At 40.2% G+C, this 12,961-nt stretch overlaps 1 protein-coding gene across 1 annotated transcript; it reads left to right on the top strand.

The window, feature by feature from the left end:
* Window positions 1-3,721: 3,721 nt before the first annotated feature.
* LOC131614288 (uncharacterized) lies at window positions 3,722-10,762 on the top strand. The gene is made up of 4 exons (XM_058885897.1): window positions 3,722-3,736; window positions 3,869-4,447; window positions 4,537-4,611; window positions 4,706-10,762. The coding sequence occupies exons 1-4, from the start codon at window positions 3,722-3,724 to the stop codon at window positions 4,838-4,840; spliced, it is 804 nt and encodes a 267-aa protein (XP_058741880.1). The 3' UTR covers window positions 4,841-10,762.
* Window positions 10,763-12,961: the final 2,199 nt, after the last annotated feature.

The raw sequence follows: 12,961 nt of genomic DNA, 5'->3' as shown, positions 1-12,961 counted from the left end.
TTGCCGGATTGTTGTATGCGCTGTCAATAGAAGCGTGCCTGTCAGAAATCAAACAAAGATTAGGTTGTGGAGCGACTCTAGCTCGGAGATTCTTCAGAAAGAAACCCCAAGCAGCAGCTGTTTCCCCTTCTACCAAAGCAAAGGCTATTGGAAAAATGTTGCTATTTCCATCCTGCGCGACCGCCATCAACAAAGTTCCCTTGTATTTCCCATACAGCCACGTTCCATCAATTTGAATAATCGGCTTGCAAAAACCAAAACCGACAATGCATGGTCGAAACGCCCAGAATAGTCTATGGAAGATTCCATTACCTTCGAGAGGGGTTCCGTCCTGGGACTGTGCTGGCAGTGTCTCCAATATACTAACAGTCCCAGGTGAATACAATTGCAGTGCAGCCAGGTAGCGAGGAAGTTGTTGGTACGATTCCTCCCAGTTGCCGTAGACTCTTTCAATTGCTTTCTGTTTCGCCAACCAAGCCTTTCTGTACGAAGGTCTGTATTTGAACACAGAAACGCAATGAGAAATAATTGTCTTCACCTTCAGGGATGGGTCAGTTTCGACCAGAGGAATGATGGTATGACATATCATGTCATGACTGAGTTTTCGATGATCTTGCGCCATGTTAGTGGTGACGCAGGTGTGGGCTTGAGATATCGAACGTATCACCCACGCGTTAAACTTCTTTCTGAATGATGCCTTCAGCATGTATCCACATTCCGGGTTTTTGCATGCAATAGTGACTCTCTCTGGATTTGATCGATCGGCTTTAAAATCAACACAATTTGCTAAGTGCCAATTTTTTATAGCCAACAGACAATCATCCTTCGAACGAAACGTGTCACCCTCTTTTAACTCCTCGCTTGACCTCATATATGGATTGTAGAACATATCGGACGATGGCTCGTCCTCTCCTAAATTAAGCGTTGTGAAATGTGCCGGAGGTGAATATGCATGTGTATCCGGTACTCGATCCGGTACTGGAACTTCTTCGTCACCTTCATCTTCAGATTCACGATTCACCAACTCATCAACAACATCTTCTATATCAGTTTCTTCGTCAATGACATGCTCGGGTTGTTGTTCGTCATCAACAACAGGATCAATAACTTGTGACTGAATATTTTGCGAATGAGCATTTTGTTCAACCACTATGTACAGTCCCAGATAATCATAACCAAAATGTTCATGGGTGAGGAACATGTTTTGAACCTCTAAGTCAGTTGTTATCTGTGATTGACAAAATATGACTGAGTTGTTAGGTTGAAGAAGGGGTTGTCGGTAAAATATCTGAGACACTTGTTCTCTTATTTTGGATTCGATTTTCCTTTTTAGATAAGAGAAATCTGATTGTCTATTTAGAGCAAAACGTGTTGAGTTTGTGTTTCTAAATAGAAAACCGTTTGTGTCGCAGTGGTATGTCTCACCATTCATATGAACACGAACTTTGAACTGCGAGGTGGATGCCATAATTTTGATATGTGTTTGTGAAAGAAGAAATGTGAGAATTGTGTTGTGTTGTAAAAGGAAGAAATGTTTGGGAGAGTTGTGATGGTTGTAAAAAATAGTATGTGAAGTAGTTCCTATATATCATGCAAGAAATCTTACACAAGGGTAATGCATGCAAGAAATGAAGCAATAATTCTGCACAAGATAGTAACTTTGACATGACTAATGCATGCCACAAAAGATAGGGCTGCATGCATGAAGATAGGGGGAATCGTTGCAGGAATCTATCAGGAATCGCTTCAGGAATCATTACAGGCGCATGCTAGGGTACAGGAACTCGTTTCGGACGCATGCGAAGGACAGAAAACAGATGGGGACCATGTGGGGCCCTAATTTTTATTCTTCAAAATTATTGTTTATGTTTTTCCCTTGTAAATGAAACCCTAATTGTCCCTCTATAAATTAGGGTTTCTTGTGTGCATCAGTACACACACGAAAAAATGAGATCTCGAATAAGGCCAGATAGCACGCACCGGACTACTGAGCCTCCACCACCTGTAAGGCGTTTGGACTATCAACCTCCCATTGTTCGAAGGAACGGATACGTTATTTTCTCTGCCGTCAAACCTCCCATGCAGGTAATGTTTTGGAACATTCAATCCATGGACCAGCTTAAGAGAACTCTTCTCAGGTTTTTGGAGGGAGAGTGGAGTCAAGGCGAACAAATCAGATCTATCAAGAGACTTAGAACAAGGGGAGGTGCTTTTCTTGAAAGACAACGTTGGTGTGTCTGCCCCTTTCTATTTAGCTGACCCGCGAGCACAACCTCCATATTTTGGAGGACAACAACAACCACCACCAAATTACCACCAACAACAACAACAACCACCGCCACCAAATTACCAACAACAACAACAACCACCACCAAATTACCAACAACAACATTACCCACAACAACACCAACAACAACAACAACAAAGTTACCACCAACAACCAATGCAACCACAAACACCTTTTTACCAACAACATTCCCAACAACTCCACCAGTTTTTTCCATCCCAAACTCAACCACAAAATCAAGAATTCCATGCAGGGAGCTCTTCTAGATCATATTTCCAGGAATTCCATGCGGGGGGCTCTTCAAGATCACCACCAATGACCCCCGACATGGGCATAGAAGAAGAATACCCGCAATACACCACATTCGACCAACACACATCACAGTACCCCAGCCAACAATTTGACTACAACACACCGCCACAACCGTTGTATTTTAACCAAACCGGATCCACCACCAACTTCCAAAACTTCCAGGCCGCACCCACTAGGAGAAATTTTAACCCGCCTAGACACAGCTTCGACAGCGCCGCGGGCACCCGCCTATCCTATGGAGGGAATTCTATAGGTCAAGATGTTGAAGACCCGGGTTTCATTCAGGGACCGTCGACTGTGGCACAAGACGAACCAAATAGAGGGGGGCGTCGTCGCGGAAATAGGGGGGCATTACCAACTCGTGACCCGTCTACACGACCCATTCGGCAACCTCAATGTGGATCGTACCATGGTCCACGTGGCGCGCAATAAGATTTTTATTTGTATCGTGAATGTATTTTGTAATGTTTTTAATTATAATGTATTTGTATCGTTAATGTATTTTGAAATGTCTTTAATTTTAATGTATTTGTATCGTCAATGTATCGTTATTGTATTTTAATATATAATTATTTTAACGAATGTCCAACTTTCAAAATAATGAATCCACCACCAACTTCCAAAAATAATTTTAACAAGATAGATAAAAAAAACAATATAAAAAAATTATTGAAAAATTGTATTTATTAAAATGAATGTAGTTAAGAGAAATTATGTTAAAAAATTGTAGTTATTAATGAATGTATTTACTAAAAAAATGAATGTATTTACTAAAAAAAATACTAAAAAATAATATTAAAAAATTGTAGTTATTAAAAAAAAATACTGAAAAAAATTTAAGAGAAATTATGTTAAAGAAAAAAAATTACAAAAAAAAAAAGAAAAAAAAAATAAGGGGGGGTGTTGTCGCCAGGGGGGTGGCGACAACACCTAAAAAATACACATAGGCGCCATTGGGCCTGGCGAATACACCTCTAGCCCATTGTTGTCGCCACCCCCCTGGCGACAACGTGTAATATTTTGCTGAAAAGTGACATTTGTGTAATTTTTTTGAAAACCTAGTTATTTTTGGAATTTTTTTTAAAAATATGGTTATTCAAAAAAAAATTCACAAATTCAAACATGGATTTAATTAAAGTTAGCTGATATTCTATTTCAAGAAAAAAATTCAAAGAATCCAATGCGAACTTTTTTATTTTTAAAGCAAAAATCATTAGCCAAATAATTCAAAGTTCAAACCAAAAAAAAACTAAGAATTAAAGGCACTAGCCGTTAGCGCCTGCTGGTTTCAAATTCGAAACTCACATCATATCATCATCATCTCCACACTCAACCTTTTTATTCACTCACCACTCACCAAACCCTCCACCTCAACCAAACACCACACAAATCAAAATGCAAATGCAAACTCCGACGACCGGAACACCAAAACTCCGGCCACGATCCGGCCGTACACCGCTGCAACCTAAAAACACTCCCGCCGATCTCACTCTCCATCCTTTCACAAAACCCAAACTCAAACCCGATCAATCATGTTTCGAGATCACACTAGTCCCAAACACCGACAAAGAGAATCTTCCGTTTGAGTTCGCCGCCTCAGCAACGTCGTCTCCAGTTACTCCACTCGAGACACTGGAGACTTCGCTTGGTGAGGAACTAAGCGCGATGAAGAAGAAACTTGAGAGACTGAGAACAGACAAAGAGAAAACAGAGAAAATGCTGAAAGAGAGAGAAGCGTTGCTTGACGCGAAGATGAAGGAGATGAAAGAGAAAAGCGAGATTCAGAAGAATCTCGAAATCCAAGTCGATCGATTGTTCCGATTAAAGGAACTCAAGTATCGATGCATGGTGCGATGCGAACCATAACTTTTCACATTCTTCGATTTGTTTCTAATTTCGATTTCTTAATACTAATTTTTACTTTTCAAACTCAACAGAGAGTTTCTCCGATTCGAACGCTTAGAGAAAAGGAACATGAAAAAATTAACAACCAAGCACCATCGCCATCAGAGGTATGTTATACACTAATTTCTCGAAATTTTGCATTAATTAATCGATTAAATTAGAATCTGAATTGAAATGTGAAACTGTTTTGTTGTTGAGAAGGTGAGAACAGAGGAACCGGTGGCGTTTGAATCTGTATCGGAATCGGAATCTGTTAAAGAAGAATGTGAAGTAGTTGAGAGTCCAGGTTCAGCTTGTTCACAAACTCGTACTATACACACAAAATCTGATAATTGAGAATACCGTTTGGGGAAGTTTTTTTTGTATACATAATTTTCTCATTATGGCTTTTTCTTTCCCCCGTTGATTTGAATTTCATGATGCAATTTTTAAAAATTATTATTATTATTATTATAAAATTTGAAAAATGAAAGTGGTTTGCAAGGCATTGTGTCGAAGATGTTTCTGTATTTTGTTTAGTGCTTCATGTATGGCATAAGACGACTAAGTTTCACAGCAGGATATCAAATTGACGGTTTTAACCATATGCGCAACTATTAACTTTAAAAATGAATTTTTTTTTTTTTTACGGGAGTTAAATGAAGTTGTCCATATAAAGTTAAACATGATAAACACAGTTAGGTTAGGATAGTGCTTCATTATTGATAGTGCTCATTTGCAAGGAAATGAGTGTCACTTTTGGCTATGCCTAACACAATTTACACTAAAGTTGAAAATGAAAATTTAACTCTATCCATAACCCAAACTTAGAAATAATAAGGTTGAGATGGTTAAGGTTTGGAATCAACTTTAAGATAACATTAGAGACATAAGGTTTGGGATGGTTAAGTTTGGAATCAACTTTAAGATAACATTCGAAACATAAGGTTTGGGATGGTTAAGTTTGGAATCAACTTTAACATAACGTTAGAGTAACTCGACTTCATCATTCACTAATAAACTTTCAAGAGACCCAAATCATCTCCTTCAATGATCAATGCTATCATAAATAAAATCACTTTTATAAATCTATCTAGCACATAAATCAGATAGCATGTCTTGTGCACAAATTTGCTTTCGTATGATGAATATTTAATTTGTACACATTCTGGAATTTATGGAGTCGGGATGTGTCTATCTCTATATGACGACAATATTCTAGATTGTTTGAGAAGCAAGATGGTGACCCCTTAAGCGTCTCTTCCCTAAAGAGTCTCATGCTTAGGGAACTGCAGACATCCCGAATTTTATGAAGTTGAGATGAATTTTATCCAAGGTCACGACATGAACGTCAAGGACAAGGGCTGTCTAAGGGCATATCCGAGATCATGTCAAGAATGTCAGGATGAGGATCTAAGTCGAAGTCCTATCAAGGCGAGGTCACGCTTCGAGTAAGAGATCCGAAGGAAAGGAACAAGACAACCGACAGTTACGAAAATAAGGTCATAGGCAATAACAACTGCCTTTTCCTTAAATGGCATTAATTGCCCATCAATAACTAGTTTAAGATATGGAAACATTCTCTTTACTGTCTTAATGAAGATTCATGGGCCATTAGGACGATAAATGCCCCCCATTACTCTAGCCTCGAGAAAGATTTTATAAAAAGAAAGGAATAGTCGAATGAAGAGATATTTTATTGAAAAATACATAGAAAGTGCGGCCTCTCTCTGCTAACACCAGGGAGGGTTATAAACTATTGTTCTCAATAGGAACAGTTGGCACTTGGGTAAAAGAATTCTAAGCCATGCAAAAATTGTGAATCGAAGAGATATTATTTAAAGAAAGAACATTCGAACGAAGAGATATCTCATAGAAACATACGTAAAAAGTGTGACCTCTCTCGGCTAGCATAGGGATGGTTTGTCAACTATTATTCTAAATAGAAACAGTTGGCGCCCACCGTGGGGCTTGGGTAAAGGATACGTTCTGAGCTTCGCGGGCGAGGTTCTGCCCGCAAGCAAGATGACATATCCCGACTTTATAAAATCTAGGATGTAGATAGTCTGTTACCCAACTCCATAAATTATAGGATGTACAAAGTCCCCACATCGTGACCTCGTGAGGCTCTTTAGGGGTCACCATCTCCCTTCCTTGACGGTCGAGAATGGTGCTGTCAAATATGGATTATAGACCCATCCTGACTCCATAAATTTTGAGATGTACACAGTCCCCCAAGCTTGAGGCTCTTTAGGGGTGAGACGCTTTAGGGATCAAGGTCTCGTAGGGATTTGAGACCCTATCCTGGTGATCGGTAAAATAGCAAGTGTACTGTTTTTACCGATGTAGTAATAAGGGGGTTAATTTCCCAAGTATCGAACTCGCGGACTGCGTAGGAAGTATATGTTTCACAACAGTGCAATTGAATAAAAAGTCATCGGGGTGTTTGAATTTGATTTTGAATTTAAATAACAGCTTATGTAAAACGTAAGAATTAAATAGTTTGACTAATGAAAATATGCGAAGACGAGTTAGGATGGATGTATGAATCGCTCTGTAACAAAATAAATTACCAATTAACAGATTAACTGAAGAAATTCTTAACTACCGATCCTGAACATTGATTTTCCCTAATTCTTTAGTGAAAAACTTCTTGAGATTAAAACCATCTTTTCATTCCTTATCAAGATAATTTGATACCAAGATTCTATATGACATAGCCCGAATTATATGATCGCTACTCATCAAACCCTTATTCCTAAGTGATTATAAGCGGTAACGTTATGATTAAAAAGCATTGAGTTTGTTTGTCAGACCAAACCTCAATCGTGAATCAACAAAATATTTTCCAATATAATGAAGCAATAAGAACTTTTAATCATAAACTGAATTTCATAAAGATAATCTGAAAACAAACGGTAAACATAATTCGTTACATCACATGATCCAGGGACATCACCCTAACAAGTATAAGTTTAGCTACTCATGGCAATTTTCAAGAAAACAGAAATTAAGGATGAAGACATTACAATAAGACGAGTGTGAATTGATCTTCAATCGCGGATGCTCTTGAAGATTTCTTCGCTTCAAACCCTAGTGCCTCCAATCCTTGGTTCTTTCGTTCTCTGGCAATCAAAAAGTGCTTTTCTCCTCTCCAAACAGTGACTAAATATGCTCTCAGCAAATGTTTCCTTCTGAAAAGTCCACAATGCCCTTCCTTAAATGACTGGTTTAAAGATTTGAAATCTAAACTTTTTCTGCACGCAAGGCTGACACGGCCGTGTCACATGACACGGTTGGCCGTGTCAGGTCTCTGACTTCTTGGCTTTCATAATTTCAAGCCCTTCTCTTCAGCAAGTGTGACACGACCGTGCCACACGGCACGGGTGGCCGTGTCACAGCTCTGTCTCACCAAAATCCACTTCTTCTTGTCTCGAATCGTGCCCTGTATCTGCATAACTTTAAACACTACCAAACATTAGATCAAAAGCAATGGAAAAACGACAAAAACTAGAAAAGATAACACATAAAACTCAAATACGAAAATTAACAAAACTAAAAAGAACTAGACTGAAACAACTTAAAATACCACTGAATGAAGTGCTTTTCCATTGACTCGAACACAAGAACAAGGTGAAATTGGTGGTCGATCACAACCCCAAATTTAGCTCATTACTTGTCCTCAAGTGATGGACGAGAAAACAAGAGGACACCTATGAACTTTTCTTTTGCTCCACAACACAACTGATGCTTCCACACTTGATATTTACTTCCGTGTCAAAATGTTCGATTCCCCTTTCCGAAGTTTTCCGTTGCACTTCAATGTTGACTCATTCTTTTACCTGCAAGCTAAATCACACTCCTCACAAATTCTCTCGGGGTTAAGTGTTTCACTCATTCATCAAGGCATGCATATCTAACACTTAAATTTTCACTCCTCACAAAATTTCTTTTTCCCTTTTTTTTTTCTTTTCTTGCATTTTTTTACACTTGCCTTTTTCTTTTGCTACCGGACTCGGTTACCCCAAACTTATCTTTTCGCATGCTTAGCACAAAACTTTTGTAAGGACTTATAGTTAATACCGAATATGAGGGAAACATGAGGGGTTATGAATTTTCTCCAAAAAAAAAAACAACATGGATGATGGATCAAGATTGGTTAACGAAGGATTACAGACATAAAGGTTGGATGAGAAAGGCTCTGGGTTGAACAAACAAAAGTGCCTCAGTGTGTGTGATCAATTTGTGTACTATATGAAGAACAAATGCAAAATTAGAGTGATAATGCCATACCTGATGCGCTCTCATGATGATATGAAGTATTTGGCTTTGTATATCCCCACCATGTTGAGTATTGCTTACAGGTTCAACAACGGCCTCCATTTTGCACAACATAATGTCCGGTTCGGGTTACTCTAAATTCAGTCACTTGGCACCATCAAGTTGCGTCTAGCATTTTCTTTAGTTATGTCAACTTTCACAGGTGCCCCGGGAGCCAATTTAAGATGCGTCTTTCCCCTTTTTCACCTTCATTCCCATGATACTATCTTCTGGAATCACATTCATCCTGGTGCACTGAAAACTTAAAACACACATGCTTAATTGAAAATACGGAAACTGAAATAAAAGGAAATAACAGAAAATAACTTAAAAAGAAAGAACCTCCCCCACACTTGAACTAAACATTGTCCGCAATGTGTAAGCAAGCATAAGGGAGACTTACAGTGCTCACTGAGGCGGAGGTGGAGGGTACGGAAATTGCAACACCAAGCGTCGCATCATTTCCTGAATGTCATAAATAGCAGTCCCTTGCCGGGTCTGCTCCTCTCCTTGGCGGGTTTGCTCGATCCCTTGCCTCAATAATTCCTCTCCTTGGCGGGTTTGCTGCGGCATTCGAGATGTGCCCTCATCAAATGTGTTTGGACGTGGACCTGTTTGCTCGTCTTCCTCATGTTGCTCCTGGTCATCTTCACCACATGCATCCAAAAACTCAAGATCCATGTCACCTTCCCCATTCGGGGTGGTGCTCGTATATAACCAGTTAGCTCTATCATAAACGGACACACGATTAGGATTAGGCAATTCCAAAATGTGAGTCCCATGAATCATCAAAAAATAAGTTTGGGGTTGCACAGAGATCATTCTCTGCTTGATCAAAGCAGCCATATCAATCTTTAAAATACGAGGAGCTACTTCTTGAAGATTCTGCATTTTTGTACCATACCCCAAACCATCAGCCAACGCAGTTACAATACCCCCAATAGAAATATCCCCTGATTTTGCCCGGCTAACCTTTTTCAAATGATCCGCTATGAAAGCGGCCGCATTAAGCGGTTTTTGCTCAGCCATGCAGTATAAAAAATATAGTTCCCGAATGGAAACCACGCCAGGGCTGTCTCCTCTACCAAAGAGGGTATATGCTAAAGCCTTCTGGGCATAGCGGAAGCAAGGGTTCTGGATACCCGTCGCTTTTGCCCCTTTAGGACAATAAGACTCTTTACCTGTGATAGCCTTCCAGAATGCTTATGGGTTAAATGAGTTTGGTGCCCTACCCGCACCCGAACTCGGTATCCTCAAGGCCTCCCCAAATTCCTCCAAACTTAATACATGGTCCATATCGAACATACGGAATTTTAATGTCCCGTAGTGCTCTTGTTCCACCCTGTTTGTTCTCAGCTTCATCTCAAACTCATAAGTGCTTAAAAATTCATAAGTTATTCGCTCAAATGTGGGAGCCTCAAACTGAATAAATCTGAGCAAACCTAGTGAGTGAAACATACGATGTATCTCTGTTTTAAATCCTAAACATTCAGTAGTAACATCACAAACATACCTCGTCGGGAAAATCTTTCTTCGAAGGTGAGCATTGTACCTCTCTCTGTGAGCATCCACTCGAAAGGTAATCCCATGGTTATTTCCTTCTCTTCTTGCTCTTTGAGTGGGTCTTGACGATCCAGCATTGTCCCTTCTCTGTACAGCTTTTCTTGGAGGCACAGTGGTAACCTACAAAAATTCACAAACAAAAACCCACGGTGAAAGTAAAAATAACTTGGAGATTAATGGTTTGGATGATGAGAGAATGAATTTTTGTGAAGACGGATTGTGATTTGATGAAGATTAGATGGTGAACTTGGAGGTTTTATGTGAGAGGTTTTAAGGAGGTTAGGGTTGTAGATGGAGAAGATGAAGAAAAAGTGGAGGAAAAAGATGAATAATGGTGGAGAGAGGTTACAAAATCTGAGTTTTAATGGGGTGGTTTAAGAGAGAGAGGATTTAAAAATAGGGGGCCCACCACAAAGAAGAGGAAATTTCACAAAAAATCAGCGCACATGCCTGACACGGCCGTGTCACATGACACGGGTGGCCGTGTCAGGACTCTGCCTCCCTTCCAACCTTGGGTTTCAAATATATATCCTTCAGGGTTTACGACACGGCCGTGTCACAGGACACAGGTGCCTGTGTCAGGCCTTGACTTTTCCACAATTTGATTTTTCGAAACCTCTTCTTCAGGGGTTGGGACACGGCCGTGTCACAGGACACGGGTGCCCGTGTCAGGCCCCTGACTTCCTCCAAACTTATTTTTTATTTTTTATTTTTTTTCATGTCCAGACTTATCTGTCCCTTCTCGCTTTTCTCTTCGCAAGAGACACACTATTTGTACCAACAGAATAAAATGCAAAAACACATAAAACTATTAAAAAGAAATCCCGTGGGTTGCCTCCCACGAAGCGTTTCGTTTAACGTCGCATGGCTCGATGGTTGTTCATTTCATCCTTCGAGACGAACAACTTCAATCCTTCCACCTGGTTGACCTTGGTAATAAGGTTTGAGCCTGTGCCCATTCCATTTGCTTGATTTTTTATCTCTATAGCTTCATGAGGAAAAACTTTGTGAACCGTAAACGGTCCTCTATTGATGCACTGTGGGCATACAGGACAGCTTTCAAAACACCAATCGGGATGTCGCTGTTTACGGTTCACAAAGTTTTTCCTCATGGAGTTATAGAGATAAAAAATCAAGCAAATGGGGATACTTTCAAGGTGAATGGGCACAGGCTCAAACCTTATTACCAAGGTCAACCAGGTGGAAGGATTGAAGTTGTTCGTCTCGAAGGATGAAATGAACAACCGTCGAGCCATGCGACGTTAAACGAAGCGCTTCGTGGGAGGCAACCCACGAGATTTCTTTTTAATAGTTTTATGTGTTTTTGCATTTTATTCTGTAGGTACAAACAGTGTGTCTCTTGTGAAGAGTAAAAGCGAGAAGGGACAGATAAGTCTGGACATGAAAAAAAAAGTTTGGAGGAAGTCAGGGGCCTGACATGGGCACCCGTGTCCTGTGACACGGTCGTGTCACAACCCCTGAAGAAGAGGTTTCAAAAAATCAAATTGTGGAAAAGTCAGGGCCTGACACAGGCACCCATGTCTTGTGACATGGCCGTGTCGTAAACCCATGAAGGGTATTTATTTGAAACCCAAGGTTGGAAGGGAGGCAGAGTCCTGACACGGCCACCCGTGTCATGTGACACGGCCGTGTCAGGCATGTGCGCTGATTTTTTGTGAAATTTCCTCTTTGTGGTGGGCTCCCTATTTTTAAATCCTCTCTCTCTTAAACCACCCCATTAAAACTCAGATTTTGTAACCTCTCTCCACCATTATTCATCTTTTTCCTCCACTTTTTCTTCATATTCTCCATCTACAACCCTAACCTCCATAAAACCTCCAAGTTCACCCTCTAATCTTCATCAAATCACAATCCGTCTTCACAAAAATTCATCCTCTCATCCAAAGCATTAATCTCCAAGTTATTTTTACTTTCACCGTGGGTTTTTGTTTGTGAATTTTTGTAGGTTACCACTATGCCTCCAAGAAAAGTTGTGCAGAGAAGGGACAATGCTGGATCGTCTAGACCCACTCAAAGAGCAAGAAGAGAAGGAAATAACCATGGGATTACCTTTCGGGTGGATGCTCACAGAGAGAGGTACAATGCTCACCTTCGAAGAAAGATTTTCCCGACGAGGTATGTTTGTGATGTTACTACTGAATGTTTAGGATTTAAAACAGAGATACATCGTATGTTTCACTCACTAGGTCTGCTCAGATTTATTCAGTTTGAGGCTCCCACATTTGAGCGAATAACTTATGAATTTTTAAGCACTTATGAGTTTGAGATGAAGCTGAGAACAAACAGGGTGGAACTAGAGCATTACGGGACATTAAAATTCCGTATGTTCGATATGGACCATGTATTAAGTTTGGAGGAATTTGGGGAGGCCTTGAGGATACCGAGTTCGGGTGCGGGTAGGGCACCAAACTCATTTAACCCAGAAGCATTCTGGAAGGCTATCACAGGTAAAGAGTCTTATTGTCCTAAAGGGGCAAAAGCGACGGGTATCCAGAACCCTTGCTTCCGCTATGCCCAGAAGGCTTTAGCATATACCCTCTTTGGTAGAGGAGACAGCCCTGGCGTGGTTTCCAT

The sequence above is a fragment of the Vicia villosa genome, linkage group LG6, assembly GCF_029867415.1.
Source record: "Vicia villosa cultivar HV-30 ecotype Madison, WI linkage group LG6, Vvil1.0, whole genome shotgun sequence".
Classification (NCBI taxonomy): Eukaryota; Viridiplantae; Streptophyta; class Magnoliopsida; order Fabales; family Fabaceae; genus Vicia; species Vicia villosa.
Note: the sequence above shows the minus strand (reverse complement) of the source record. Positions and strands in the feature narration are given on the sequence as shown.